The sequence below is a fragment of the Aplysia californica genome, unplaced genomic scaffold (assembly GCF_000002075.1).
Source record: "Aplysia californica isolate F4 #8 unplaced genomic scaffold, AplCal3.0 scaffold00080, whole genome shotgun sequence".
Classification (NCBI taxonomy): domain Eukaryota; kingdom Metazoa; phylum Mollusca; class Gastropoda; order Aplysiida; family Aplysiidae; genus Aplysia; species Aplysia californica.
Window position 1 is genome coordinate 1,099,374 of NW_004797350.1, and position 14,493 is coordinate 1,113,866.

At 40.2% G+C, this 14,493-nt stretch overlaps 2 protein-coding genes across 4 annotated transcripts in view; one reads left to right on the forward strand and one right to left on the reverse strand.

Moving 5' to 3' along the window:
• LOC101845761 (zinc finger protein 106) overlaps positions 1–5,860 on the forward strand; it is a 32,324-nt gene extending 26,464 nt beyond the window's left edge. For all 3 annotated transcript variants that reach the window (XM_005094357.3, XM_005094358.3, XM_013080289.2), the window contains exons 15-22: positions 124–243; positions 679–807; positions 1,637–1,825; positions 2,656–2,718; positions 3,358–3,477; positions 4,481–4,555; positions 5,030–5,101; positions 5,559–5,860. In XM_005094357.3, the coding sequence (XP_005094414.1) occupies positions 124–243; positions 679–807; positions 1,637–1,825; positions 2,656–2,718; positions 3,358–3,477; positions 4,481–4,555; positions 5,030–5,101; positions 5,559–5,642 (852 nt within the window). In that variant the 3' untranslated portion in view covers positions 5,643–5,860. The remainder of the gene's footprint in view (positions 1–123; positions 244–678; positions 808–1,636; positions 1,826–2,655; positions 2,719–3,357; positions 3,478–4,480; positions 4,556–5,029; positions 5,102–5,558) is intronic.
• A 3,680-nt stretch (positions 5,861–9,540) lies between these two features.
• LOC101846123 (endoglucanase 4) overlaps positions 9,541–14,493 on the reverse strand; it is a gene marked incomplete at its 5' end in the record, with an annotated part of 14,747 nt that continues 9,794 nt past the window's right edge. Inside the window, 5 exon segments of the mRNA XM_013080291.1 lie at positions 9,541–9,765; positions 10,051–10,241; positions 11,086–11,251; positions 12,320–12,464; positions 13,748–13,898. Coding sequence (XP_012935745.1) covers positions 9,674–9,765; positions 10,051–10,241; positions 11,086–11,251; positions 12,320–12,464; positions 13,748–13,898 — 745 coding nt within the window.

Here is a 14,493-nt window from a genome sequence, read left to right on the forward strand (position 1 = left end):
GAGAGAGATAGAGTCTGCGTGTTAGAAGTGTTTGTCGCTTTTATACAGAACCAGTGCACATTTCTCATGAGATAATAGAGGTTGCCATTGTTCATTTTGTATTTTCATTTTCCATCCGTACAGAGCAAAACGTTTTTATACAAGTACAACTATCCGGATGTTCAGTGCATGTGTATCGCCAAGCTTGGAGAGGAGGATGTGGCTGTTCTGGGGATGAACGGTCAGATGGTCATCCTTGATCAGGTCAGAATGAGATCGTCACTGTTAATGTGACTTTAGTTCAAGAAAGGGAGCAATACAGGACCTATGTTTAATGAAGCAGATGATCTGAATGTGCTTTGGAAGATTCAATTTTTTAAATTAAAAATTTTTTTTTTTTAGTTCCATCTTTTATTATTTAGTTCTATTGGGTTTTTTTGGGTGCTTTTTTCATCATTTCATTGTGTTAAATAAGGGTTATGACCTAAGCAGTATCAATGTCTTTCTCTTTGCAGCAAAACCGTTGTTTGTTGTTTAATTCTTTAGCCTTTTTGCTCCGGAAAGATTGTTTCAGAGAATTGATTATGAAAACTAAGTGAAAGGTGAAATATTTAATTGATAAATCTTTTTAAAAATTAGTAAAAATTCACAGTTTCTAAGTAGAATTATCAGATTATACGTACTTTCTTTTTTTTCCAGAGTGACAGCTGGGCTAAGACTGCCCGCATTTTCCTCCTGGATGGGGTGGTGGTGAAGTGTTTTCTGCTGGTGTCTTCACTTCTGTACATTGGCACAAACACAGGAGAGATATCGGTGTTTGATACGGTGGTGAGAATGCTTTTCGTGTTGTTATGTTTGGACACCCATGCATGTTTTGTTTTGCATGTTTGGAAGCTTGTAAAGGCTGTTTACATAATGCATTCCCTCTCTCTTTTCATCATAGCATGAATCTGAAAATCTTGTGTAGTCTTAAAGTTTCATAGTATATTTTGCCTCATATTTTAAAGAGTGAGTGGTCGTAGGGTGCTACTGGTAGGTCCTACATTTGTTCCATTCTGTTGTTCTGTCTGTTTGTCTTACTCTTTACATACATGAAATAGCCATTATAGTGTCTGTGTGTTTCTATACACTGAAACAAACATTTGGCAAACATTCTGAGGCTCTAAAAAATTTGCACGTGGGTGGTTGACGGGTGATGTGATCTGGTTTACTCCGTTTTCCCATCAAACATCTATTGTCCTGATCTGTCTTTCATTTTTCTGTTTGTTACTCTTTTGTAGCACCCCTAATCTTCAGCACTTATTTTTCAAGAGAGACTGAATTGTCGACAGATCACTACCTCAGAATTACCAAGTTCCATCTGCTCAGTACCCAGTTTTGAGAAAATTGTTTTAAATAATTTGAGTTTCACAACATTCCAAGCTTTTTCAAATGCAGTTCTTTGAATATCTTGGAAACAACTTTTAATAATCTTTTGATTTTGGTAAAGCAGAGAGAACATTTGGTTCCTGACCTCATGGTCTTCGTAACTCAAAATGGCCAAAAATGTCAGATTAAACTTTGCAATTCTAAGGTAGTGAGATATCTGTACGAAGTTGCCAGACATAAAAGTCCATAATGAGTGCTGATTTCCATGTTCCCTGTTTCTCTCTCTCAGGCAATGAAGGAACAGGAGAGGTTTGTGTGCAGCGACAGACCCATCCACTGCATGGCCCCGGCCCAGGAAGGTTTCACCAAGCTCCTGTGTGTGGCGGCCCAGGATGGGGCCATCATTGTGGTGGACACGCACAACCTCCTGCCCCTGAGGATCCTGGTGGGTCACTCCAAGACCGCCTTCTCCATACAGGTGAGAGGGTCCTTGAGGGACCGTTTTTGTGAGGCATCGTGATCACATCGGGCGCTCGTCAAGATAATAAAACCAAAGAAGCCAGCATAGTTCTACATGTTGGGCATTTTTTTCGAATCTTTTTTTTTTGTTGCCTCAACTACTTTTATGTCCTTTAAAAACATATTTCTTTGTGGATTTTACTGAAAACATTGACCAAAGGCACAAAAAAATGTAAATTTGCAGGTTTTAAGGACATTCGAGCTTTGGAAGTCACCAAAACTTTGGTGGCCATATTCTTGCTAATTTTACCCCTAACAACAGGTGACCCCCACCTCCTTCAATTGTATATATGTAGACTTCTATTCATGATTGGCTGGGTATATATTTACGTAAAGCAAAACAAATGAACAAGCTTTACGATGATACCAGTAACTCCATATGCCCCTAAATTGTGGAGAGCCTGATTCCAACGTGTAGTGACGCATTATATCATTGGTTTTCGTGAATAGATTGGCTGGATGTACAGTGAACTTAAGCTTTGTTTGTAATTAAAGACTGATTGTTGGCTTGGAAATGAAAAAACCCCCAAACCAAATAGTGGTAAACCTCCACTTATGACTTCTAGTGTGCATGTATATTGTAAGGTTTGCATTGGAAGCTGTTATTACACATAACAAGTAATTGAGAGAGGAGGGATATTTTTGTCATTTTGTTAGGGAAGGGGGGAAGACATCAGCTCTTTTACATAACAGCGCAAAAATAATGTGAAAATAATTGAGATGTCGTGTTCTTATTGTGTACCTGTTTGTTTGTTTGTATATTCAAATCTACTGGAATTCACTATTCAGGTTCATGGCCATCTTGTGTACAGTGGCTCTGGGGACAGTACTGTGCTGGCTCAGAATTTGCATGTAAGTATTTTTATGGGAAACGATGATTGATTGAAAAGCCACATTTCCATTCAGGTAAGTAAAATTTTTGGTCTTTATGTCTTTTTGATAAAACATTTAAGGTGTCTCTTATATACTGAAAGTCCATCTTCTCAAAATAGTCCTTCCCTCATATGAATTACATTGTATGTTCTTGGAGAGGAAAGTCAGGTGGGGATAGTTATGAACCTGAGGGAGTATGTGGCCGTTACAGCAGGTTTGACTGTAGTTTGATATCCTTAGGAAAGGTACTTATGCCTCTCTTCCTTAGTTTACCGATCTACAGATAGGTACTTGGTAATCAGTAGAAACAGAATACGTGAACGATTATGTTTCTAATAGGCAAGATTGCTCTGTGTGTGTGTGTGTGTGTGTGTTTGTGTTTGTGTGTGTAAAGGGTGGGGGGGAGGAATTAGCTGGTGAATTTTGAGTGAATATACTGGAAGCTCAGGTAGTTATTGTGAAATCATGTAAGGATTTTCTTTTATCTGTTGGAAGACATGATTGACATTGAGAAAGTGCTTTCACCTTTCAAGATTAATTTGTGTTTGAAGAAAGGTTCAATCAAAGCTGGTTTTTCTTAAAAATAATCCTAAATATATGCATTCGTTTTATTTTCAGACGGCAACACTGGACCATTTCTACAAGGACAACAAAGGTATCGTTAACAGCGTCTGGTACAGCCAGGGCCATCTCTTCACCGGGGGAATGGACAAACTGGTCCGCTGCTACAATGCTGAGGTCAGTGAGAGAGAACCCATTCTGGTCTTTGTTAGGCTACTCTTATTTCTGTGTCTGTCGGTGATTTGTATATATTCTTAGTGACGTTCCAGATTAGGTAATTGAGCTTGCTATATGGTGTTAAGAATAGTTGGAGGGTGCTGCTAGCAGGTCCTTTTGTTTTACTGTCTCTGTCATTTCTATCAGTCTGTCTTGCTTTTTCCAAGAGCCCCAAGAGCCAATTCACCATTATCTTATTGATATGCCTGTTTTGGATTGGAGCAAATGATTCTTGCAGTATAGAGTCATCCATACTTGTACCCTCTTCCACTTTTACTTTTATGGTCATTGAAGGTTGTCACTGGTTACTCTTGTTTCTTTGCTGCCTACTGTGGTTTCTGTCTGTCCTGCTTTTTTTCCTTCCAATATGTAGTGGGTGTTACCATGTCAGTTTACTCTTTCTTTGTTTCTATAATGCTCCGATCATATATGTGTCGGTGGCAAAGAGCTCATTGATGACTTTGATTATGAAGGAATACTGCATCTCTAGGAGTTTTTGATTAAAAAAAAAAATTAAAACAAGGAAGAAATGGAATATGAAATGATCTCCTCGGCCTTCGACCTTGTTGCTGAAATAGCCTGGTGTCTGAATGATGTATGCGGGTGGTTGGATGGTGCCTCTGGCAGCTCCGTCCTACTTCTTTACTTTCACTGTGTTGTTTCTGTTTGTCTGTCTTACTTTTTCCCCAGCACTGAATGACAATTATTGTAGCGGGTGGTTGGTGGGTGCTCTGGTGTGGTTTGCTCCTTCTTTCCTATCAAACATCTATCGTCCTAATCTCCCCTTCTTCTTTTTTATGTTTGTTACTCTCTTGTAACAACTCTAATCTTCTGGCGCTCATGACCTTATGCAGGTGCGAGCGCCATAAAACCTTTTCTAAAACTGAAACTTAACGATTATTGTGTGGATGTGCTTTTTCGTATTCAAACAAACAATAAACGATATATTCATTTTTTTCTCCAGACTCGCAAACTTGTTCAGGTCTACTTCGGTGCTGACAGAGGAGTGATCACCAAACTCTTGGTCCATGACAATATGGTATGTGCATTTGAAAAATTGTCTTTAAGTTCATCATCGTCATCATCAAGTGCTAGATCTGCAACAGATATCGGCGGTCATGGTTCTCCATTCTTTCCTTTGCTCGGATGTTCTTAAAAAAGCTACATTGCCCTGATGTTTCCCTGTCACCCTTCAGTTTAGGTTCTCCAAGTAGACTGCTCAGGGCTTACCCCTGCCTCATTTGCCTTCCGTTTTGCCAGTGAGAGCTAGATGTTCAAGGCCGTTTTAAGTTGAGAGAGCTTCGATCACAGGATTCCTAATCCTAGTTGCCTCTATAGTAGAATGATGCTTGGAAAAAGTGAAAGATGATGCATTTGTATGAATTTGTGATTTTGTTGGTTGTTTAGTAAGAATAACAGAATTCTTGCATCATTTGTTTACCTTTATTTGCATGTGCATGTTGTGATCATGTAGAAAATACGTAATTTGCATGCAATTTTTTTTTTTTTCCAGCTGATAACGGGCACTTCAAGTGGTTCGGTGGATATGATGGAGCTAGACCTGACTGCAGAACACAAATGTCATGTGAGTTGCAAGAGCTGTAAAACTCTCACTTATCTATAAACTGAACACTTTAATTCAATCTCTTTGAAAATGGAAAATATGTGCCTTTGTTGTATGCATATCCAGTACTGATGGGAAGTGTGGGTCGGTGCTTGTTAGCTTTCATGCTGGAAGGAGGTTTGATTCCTTTATGTGGGTCTGGTTCATCATAATATCGTCCATATTGAAATCTTGCCTTTTCTGTTGCTGTGGTCTTCTGAATATGAAGTGTGATAGAATGAAGGTATTAGGTAAAGTTTGTATCACGAAATGCATGCAACAATGTAGAAGTTACCTTTATATGAGCTTATTAGCTTATTTCAGTTGGCATTTTTTGAGCTACTGTGATCTTAAAGGTATAAAATGCTGGACAAAAATGTTTTGAAAGATACTTAACTCTGGATGTAACTGATCATTTATCTGGATTTCGTCCTTTCAGAAATCTGGCTGTGGTCTCAATTTTGGCAGCAGACGTCATCTCTTTTGGCACCTTCTGAATGACCACGGCATCTCCAAAGCATAGCTTCAAATACGACTGTAATCAGGAGCTTTTTTTTTACATGTTTAACAGGATGGATGCCTGGTACTCATTGAAAATGAAAATTTTATCCTCTTATTCTCAAATGCCAGTGAGGATGAAATATATTGTTTCTGATCGGGGGTAAGACAACTCGAAGGCTTCATTACAATGCCAATGTATGAACTTTTACTGGGGATTTTATCATGTTAGAAAAAAAAAAAGATTATTTTATCTGAAGTATTCAGTCATATGCCTGATATAGGCCATTTTATGAGTAATGGATATGTATTACTTATCTCACTCGTAGAACACAGCACCTATCTTAGTGAAAATCTCGTTAAATAGACCAGGTTTGTTGTATAAATAGATAGAAGATGATCATGACAGTACTGTGGATGGACTCTGACACAATTTATATTTACGCCTCACTTTTAAATCAAGTTCCATAAAACCAAATGGATGGTTTGTGAGCTCTCTGGTTTGGCTGCCACTTCTATACCTTCTCATCATGACCGTTGTCCCCATCTGATTCTTTCAAAAGATTTCTTTAACCCTATCCGTACGCCTGGGGTCATTTTGTACCCCAAGGGTTGTATTCTTCACATTTTAGAATATTTCTAGTGCGAAGATCTCTTTGAAACTTTCAGTATTTCTCAAAAAATCATTTTGACAGACTGCTATGCAAAGCGTATGGATAGGATTAATGAGTAAATTTCCTCTTTGGAAGTGGTGGCACAGAGTTCTGCACGTTGTGTGGATATGATAGTAGTGCTCCCTGTTCGTACATTGCTTACTTAATATGTTGTCACATCACCAAATGTCCTATATCAGCATACACGCAGTAAATTTTGTAACGTATGTACAGACACTTGCTGTTTAGTGTTTAATGTTTGTATCTTAAAATAGCTTAAGGATTTTTTAAATATATGGGATAGCTGGGTGGGAAAAAAACTCCCCCAACTTCTCTGTTTGCTTTGTCTTTAATACTTTCCATAGTGCACTTGTTCACTCAGCTGCTTTCTCTTGATATTATTTTGCCATTGCTGCTTTGTGATTTGACCTTGACCTACCTCTTTTGCTGTTGAGCAGCACGGGTAGTTTTGTGCCATGTGTACAGAGCAGCGGCGACCAATCAAATGCTGATCTCTTCTTGATGCTAGCAACCTTGTTTTGAATGGTCTACAAGTTTTAAAATCAAAATGCTTTCCATTATTTGATAACACTTACTCCCTGCATCAAGCTTAATTCAAACGATGAGCTGGTTTGAACAGCCACACACTGTGATATTTTCTGGTAATAATGAACTGTAGTAAAGAATTTTGCTTGTTGGATCAGACTTTTACTCAAAGAAATCCTGCTTTTTAGGGGTCAAATCTTTTGGACAAAAGAAATTTTAAGTCTGAAAGTTTTCATCAGCTACTCCACAAAATGTTTTATATCTTACCTGAAACTACTAAAAAATGAACTGTTTTCTCATTGCTAAATACTTCAGTCTTGTAATGCTGTTGTTTTTTATACGATAGCCTGTGTGGCAGCCACTGCTCGAAGTAGGTACGGTTAGATCATTTTGCTTTGAATTCTTTACTTGAAACCCTGTTAGGGAATATGCTGTTTATAAAAAGTAGTGGCTATGCAGCAAGTCGCGACCGTAGTGCTTTCTTTTCCTATCTTCATTTTTTTTAACATTGAAAATGTGACTTTTTTTAAAGCTCACTCTTTGTTTTGAACTGTTTTCACTGTTAGTAAAAATGGAGATAGGACAAGAAAGCGCCGAGGTCTCAAAGTCGGGTTTGGAACTTTTGCCATCTTTTTAGAAGTCTTAAGTTGCTGGCTTTGTTGCTGTATGTATTGCTTAGAGGCTCTTTCTGGGGAAGTGTATGTTAATGACGTGCTCTCACGCATAGATCTTGATTAGGTGTAACTTTGGTTGGCTTAATTTGGCTTCTTTTGGTGCAAATTGGTGGTGATTTCTGACTTACATTTTTTTTAGCATCGGTACCTGTAATGGAAACACTTTTAATGCATGACTTTGAAGGCTCACAAGCATCACACTGTGGCTCGCTCAAAGGTAAAAGTTATGCAGTCACGGTAAGATGCAGCTTAATACCACGTAGAAAATGTATTGTAAAAATAATTAGTAAATGCTTTTAAGTCTTTACCGGAGCCCACAGCACTTGTCACCAGAGTTCCCTTGGGTTGACTGCTATATATTTACTCAACCTCACATTGAGGCGTGATGTTTAGTGCAGAGCAGGCTAAAGGTAGTGCATGCTCTTGGCTAGTGTACTCCCGTGGGGTACTGTATGTTTGTATGACCTAATAATACTTATACTTCAAGCTTCACAGAGTTGATCGTGGTTTTTATTCACCATGGATATCTGCAAAGAGATCTGTGGTGTCTGTTTCGGCAATTGCACTTTTCTCCCCTCTTTATCAGAATTTTAATGATGATTGTTCCGGTTGTACTTTTTTATGGTACCATATTTTATGTTGATCTGTTGCGAGGACTTGTTGTTTGAAATGAGATAGTCCTTTATATGTGTGTTCTACTTTTTTCAGTATTTTATACCTTTTGCAAGCCAAGTATTTCACCCTCATGTTCCGAGCTGTGCTGATCATGATATATAAAGAATTACAATAAATTACGGTTACATTTTTTTCCTGTATGAACGAGTGATTCTACGCACAAGTGCTGCGTGCTGATGATTTTCACTTTCCCTCCTCGCACATTTTGTTGAGGAACGCGTGTGTATCACTGTCAGAGCATAATCCTTTTTTGTATTCATTCACTTGTACTGCTGATCAAAAATTATATAAAAATTAAAAATGAAGAAAACTGTGATAAAATATATGTATTTCAGTTTTTCTTTTTATCGTTTTAATGAGGTAATATAGACGATAGTATTGTGTTTGGTGGGTGTTTCTAGCTCCCTGTTTTCTTGTTAAAGTGCTTGCATTTACAATAGTGAATTGTTTCTTCCTTTTTTTTTCTTTCTTACTTTCTTCTATTCTCTCATCACTCAGCAAAATATTCTGCCTTCCAAAGATCTAGTTGTTTTATCTCTCTCAACCCAGGTTGGCCTTGACAGGCAAGGTCAGAAGTCAGACTCCTAAATGATCTAAAGTGTGTCAGTGGGGGCGTGAAAACACGTACATTTAAAGAAAAAAAGATCTAATACAGCCTTTGGGTCTTGACAGATGGTTTTAAAGCTGTATGCATGATACAAATTCCAATGACCAAGTGTATAAGGTAATAGAGTGGCGAACTTCTAGTAGAACACTTTGAAATTATGACCCATGGTATTTAGAAGAGTTGTCAACTTCAATGTCAGCGTTTGAAATGACTCATTGAACTCATTGTGTGTATAGTATAGCTGCCCACATTAACTCTTCGAAATGACCTATACTGTGAGAGAGGTAAACTGCAACATCAACTCTTTAAAATTACGCACACCAGTCAACATCAGCACTTCAAAATGACTCGTGGCGTGTAAGGTTGTTCCCGCATCCGATCCGGACATTGGGGATTGCTTTGTTAGTGAGACAACTTCCTGGGCCTTCGGCATATTGTGGTAGGGTGGCAGTTCCTTTCCACTCTGCCTTTACTTCCCCAACTTGAAGTCAGGTACCCATTACTGCTGCGCTGGGTGGGCAGGAGGGGGCGAAAAAAATCTGTGTCCGAACCGTGGCTCTAACCCTGACTTTCCACTTTGGAGACGAGCGCACTAACCGCTCCGCCACCGCACGCTCTAATGGTGTGTAGAGTAATAGTAAAGTGGTCAACATCAACACTACGAGATGACCCATGGTGTGTAGAATAGAGTGGTTAACTTCCTCTTCAACAATGTTTCATGATGACATTCCAAAGGTGCAGGAGAAAAAAAAAATACGAGTCAGTACATGGTCTTAAACTTGATCAGTGAGACAATTTGATTTTTATTTGAACAACATATCGGTACTATTGCTACATGAACCTCGAGAATAAAAAATTTCCATCCAGAGGTAAAAATTGTACATGTCCTGTTGTTGACCTTTCACCCTACGACGGCATGGCCGGCACTGTAGGGGCAGTGGGCGGAGCCTGTCTGCTCGGGGTGGAGTTTCTTGATGTACAGATGCTTCAGAGCTGGGGAACACATGGGTATAATAATAATAATAATAGAAAAATAGACAGGCAGATAGATAGATAGATAGATAACATATTGTACATTTTTTGTATCAAAGGGTTTTGGGCCAGACAGGAAGAGAAAATATTCATACGCACGCGCACACACACACACACACACACACACACACACACACACACACACACACACACATACAGCCACATATCCCCACGCACAACACACACACTCACACACACACACACACACGCGCGCGCGCGCGCACGCACGCACACACACAAACTCACCAGCAATGGCGGTGGTGAACCCAGCGTTGTAGTCTGTGGCCACCTCGTTGTTCTGGTAGTTGTCTCGCTCGTCCTTGTAGTCGTCACTGCTGCCTGGCCCGCCCACCAGGGCTCCGTACAGAGTGTGCACGTTGGGGCCGGGTGCTCTCATGGCGAAAGAACCACAGCGGGCAGGCAACACAGGGCAGGAGCTGGGCATGGACACAATATCAACGACAATTATTATTTAATATATTAGGTGTAAGGTGACGGGTCAAATAGAAAAAAAATACATGTATACATATTTTGTATTACAACTAATAGGCTACGTACATTACAAAGTAAATGGTTGCTCCACATTGTGCAGAAACCCGGAAGACACAGTGAGAAGGCAGTTTTGAAGATACGTTAATGGTAAATGATCAAGAGAAAGGAGCTATTTATACGAGGACCTCGTCATAATCTTTAAAAAAAAAGGTATACAGCCGAAAAGTGTTTTAAGAGGTATAATTATGAAGTTCTCCAAGATTTCTCTTTAAAAAATGTCCGTCACACTTATTTCTGTCAGTTGGCTTCATTAAAAAGAAAAATCAGTTGCTGGTATCTATTTCCCCTATGAACTTTGCCTAAGATGTGTGTGTGTGTGTGTGTGTGTGTGTGTGTGTGTGTGTGTGTGTGTGTGTGTGCCCCTCCCTCCGTCCGTTTTTTTTTTTCCCCCCCCCCCCCCCCCCCGGCAAAATATCTGGCGTCGACAGATATCAGCCTAATAACATACAGGCTGGCCAATGCCCACGAGGCTTTTACTTTTATTTAGTGAGGACTCACGCTCAAATCTTTGGTGAACAAGTTCCCTTGACGTTGGGCAGTCGGTGTTATAATATACATATTATGTATTTAACAAAGGAAATGAAAACCCCGCTGTACCGCCAACATCATGCTCCTCCCGAGGGAATCGGTATAACAGGGTTTGACTGTATAGCGTTCAACTTGGCCCATTCATGTGCTAAACAAGAAATGTGAAAAAGAAAAGACGTCTGGTTCGTTTCGTTGTGTTACCTTCCTCTATGATGTGGGCTCTTGGGAGGATTATGGCCGAAGCCAACGACGAAACTACGGCCTGAGTCTCCCAGCGCATAGTGGATCTGGCACATGGCCCAATGGCGGTATTCACGAGGGTTGATTCCCGCGTCAGCGGCGATCAGAGCGGCCATTGCCATGTTGGCTGTGGGATGAAGACAAGGTCAATGATAATGACAATGATAATATAAATAGAAGTTGCATGCTTCGCAAACCCTTAACATCACAAGAAGAGACAGGCAGAGAAATGAAGAAGTAAAATCGAGTGCCTTTTTATTGGCACTGAGTCCTGCCTGCAGTTCGTAGAAAAACAGAGAACAGAATGGTTCGGCCACCTGTTATGAATGTCACCTAGCCAGCCAGCTTAGAAAGCCTATAACACCAAGTACCCAGGCTATAAAAGAAGAGGTAGACCACGCAACAAATGGATTGAGGGGTCAAGGGAACCCTGAGAAATTATGATATCCCAACCGAAAGAGCTGCATAGCTGGCCTGCCGTAGAAAACTGCATCTACCCTCGACACTTAACAGCAACAGAAGACGAAAAAATCAAAAGGAAAGTAAAATTGCACGTATATTTTGAGCTCACATCCACGCTCTACAGCTTGCTCTATGAGTTTTACAACCATGCGCAGGCAGGCAAGGACACTACAAATTATGAAAAATAAAGTCAATCAAAATGGTGCTAACAATTCAAAATGAGAATGTCAACAAATGCGTCAAAGTCAATAGCAATGGCAATAGGAAAATAACGAGGCTTCGTCCGTTTCCTCTTTCTCTCCACAATGTTGCCATATGCACCACCATAATAGACATGCACGTATTCTTTTAATTGTTTTTGTTTTGATTATTAGTTTGGATGCCACTCTTGTTCGGCTCATTCTTTTGGTATGTTTTTCTCCGTATTTAATTTACATTCTGCATTGCCTTCTTTTCTGCCAACATGTCCACAGAACCACAAAAAATGTGGGACTCTCCTTCTAAACCATTTCGCGCTAACAGGATGTTATACTAGTACCAAAATGACTATTGCAGCTGAGACTACTGAGAGACCCAATCTTGACATTCCACTCAAATGTCCAATCAGTATTTTAAAACCAAAGAATATGCAGGACTGCAGCGTTGGCATGTCAGAGAGTAAAAGAGAATGCGCGTAGTGGAGACTATCAGAGGCAAAGACGACAAGTACTAGAATCGAACTAAGTATACTTACAAGCGTATCTCAAGGACGCCCACTCTAGTCGGAAAGCCAAGCCCTTGGGTGTGTACGTGATGTCACCGCCGGGGAACCAGGACTTGTACGTGTCAATGACAGCGGTCTTGTACTTCTCTTTGTGGGTCAGCTTGTACAGGAGAAGCTGTCGATGAGGAGTAAAAAAAAAGTTCTAGTAGAGTTTGTACGGTGCTCGAAACTGCATAAGGTCACATGAGCGCCACGGGGTGGATGTCAACAGAGAAGTCCTTACACTTACAGGGAATCAGCCTTACTCTGCTCACCTCTCTAGCTTCAACAGCACAAAGTCTGCTTCGACTATCAAGGCACCCCGAAAATAGCGGCTCGCAAGAGAGTGACAAACTTACAAAAGAAGTAAAGGAAAAAAGACGAAAGTAAGCATTATGAAAGAAAAAGCAGCAGTTCCCCGTATCCATTTCAGGCTCAGTAATGAGCATGACATTGATGAATCAGCCCATTTACAATTCTACTGAGCATAAGAACATGTTAATGTCCCCCTTTGGGAATGGCCTAAAGCCACTTCAGTCAGTAGCATCTCCCCCCCCCGGGGGGGGGGGGGGGGGGGTAGGTGAGTAGTTGAACATGTATGACACGACAAACAGCACGACAAAAGCAAGCCACCTTTTGCTTGAATTTATTAAGATTGCTAATGTTTTACGAAATTTTCAACACAACTGAGATAATTCCTCAACATTGCCCACCAGAGCCAATTTGGACTGAGTGGAATAATGACAACATTCTAAAAACTCAGAGGAAGTACTCAACAAAGTAGAGTTACCTCTAAGGAATTGAACTCACAATGACAACAAAAATGACAAACATACACATACAGACAATGACACTGCATGGCATGTCTTGTGGGCACATCTCAACACACTTACAAAACAAATAACGCTAGTGGCAATCTTAAGGATATATCCTCCATTTATTTTTCAACAGAGAGTGCCCAAAACCTCTCTTTGATTATCAAAATAGATGGCTCAATTACTTTTTGTTCTCTCTGTCAGAAATGTTGAGAAGGGTTTTCTTGATCAATGCCCGCAGGCTGCATGAAGCCCAGCGAACGAGTATAACCCGAGACAATTTTAGGTACTTCATCCTGAGAATCTCCATAATACATAATCTTACTGCGCCCCAAACGTAAACGAATTTTTTGCCAAATAAAGATGTCAAAAATCCAGCTCTGACAAACTGGCATTATAGCCAAAACTGTTTTTGTTACTATTTTAACTTTTGTCTGTTTTAATCACTTTTTTAATTCATGTTAACTTTTAATTTTTCTACTGCTCAGCGTGTGTTGATCCATATCGACCCGCAACCTTAAGCATACTTTGAGTAAGGTCCCCTGTGGGGTTGAGTTTGACACCCCTGCTCTAGATCACCTGGCAAAGAAGAAGGAATTCTGACCTGGTTTCCGATGGTCTTCTCGTCCCAGGACATGCCCCATGCAGGCTCAGGGTCGAATTGTCTCTCAGCCTCAGCCAAATACTTGTGGTCATTTGTAGCCTGGTACAGCCACAGGGAGCCCCAGGCCAGCTCGTCAGTGTAGTTGTTGGAACTTAAAAAGGAATAGATAGAAACACTCAGTATGCAACGATGTGCAGCACAAAAGCTTGATTCTCCGATGAATCGTACACAGTCGAACCTGCTCTATCGGCTATCTATAAAAAAATAAATAAATCGGGAGCCCGCGAGCTCAAGAGGTCGCAAGGTTCAAGGGGTGGTCGGCTGTTTGAAAATTCCCCTTTACAAATGACCACTTCCCATTTTCCCTTTGCTATTTCTTATATTAGAATTTCACTGTGTAAGACGTTGACCTGATTAAGACAACCACTTTTCTCCTCAACAATGGGTGGCCGTCTTAAACAGTCCCAACTGTATTTTCGTAGCTTTGTTTAATGGTATGTGATAAAAGTTACGCCGGTTTAAAGGGATGACTTATCATTAACTAAATTGTCATAATTTTTATAACCACTCCACTCATCGTATTCAAACAGATTGAAGACGTTAGACTAAACGATGACAATAATAATTTTCTGATCCGTAATATTATAATCAAGTCGCAAGTCATTGTGAAAGCCTCATGGATAAATGTGTGGGTTTGTGTGTGTGTGTGTGTGTGTGTGTGTGTGTGTGTGTGTGTGTGTGTGTCT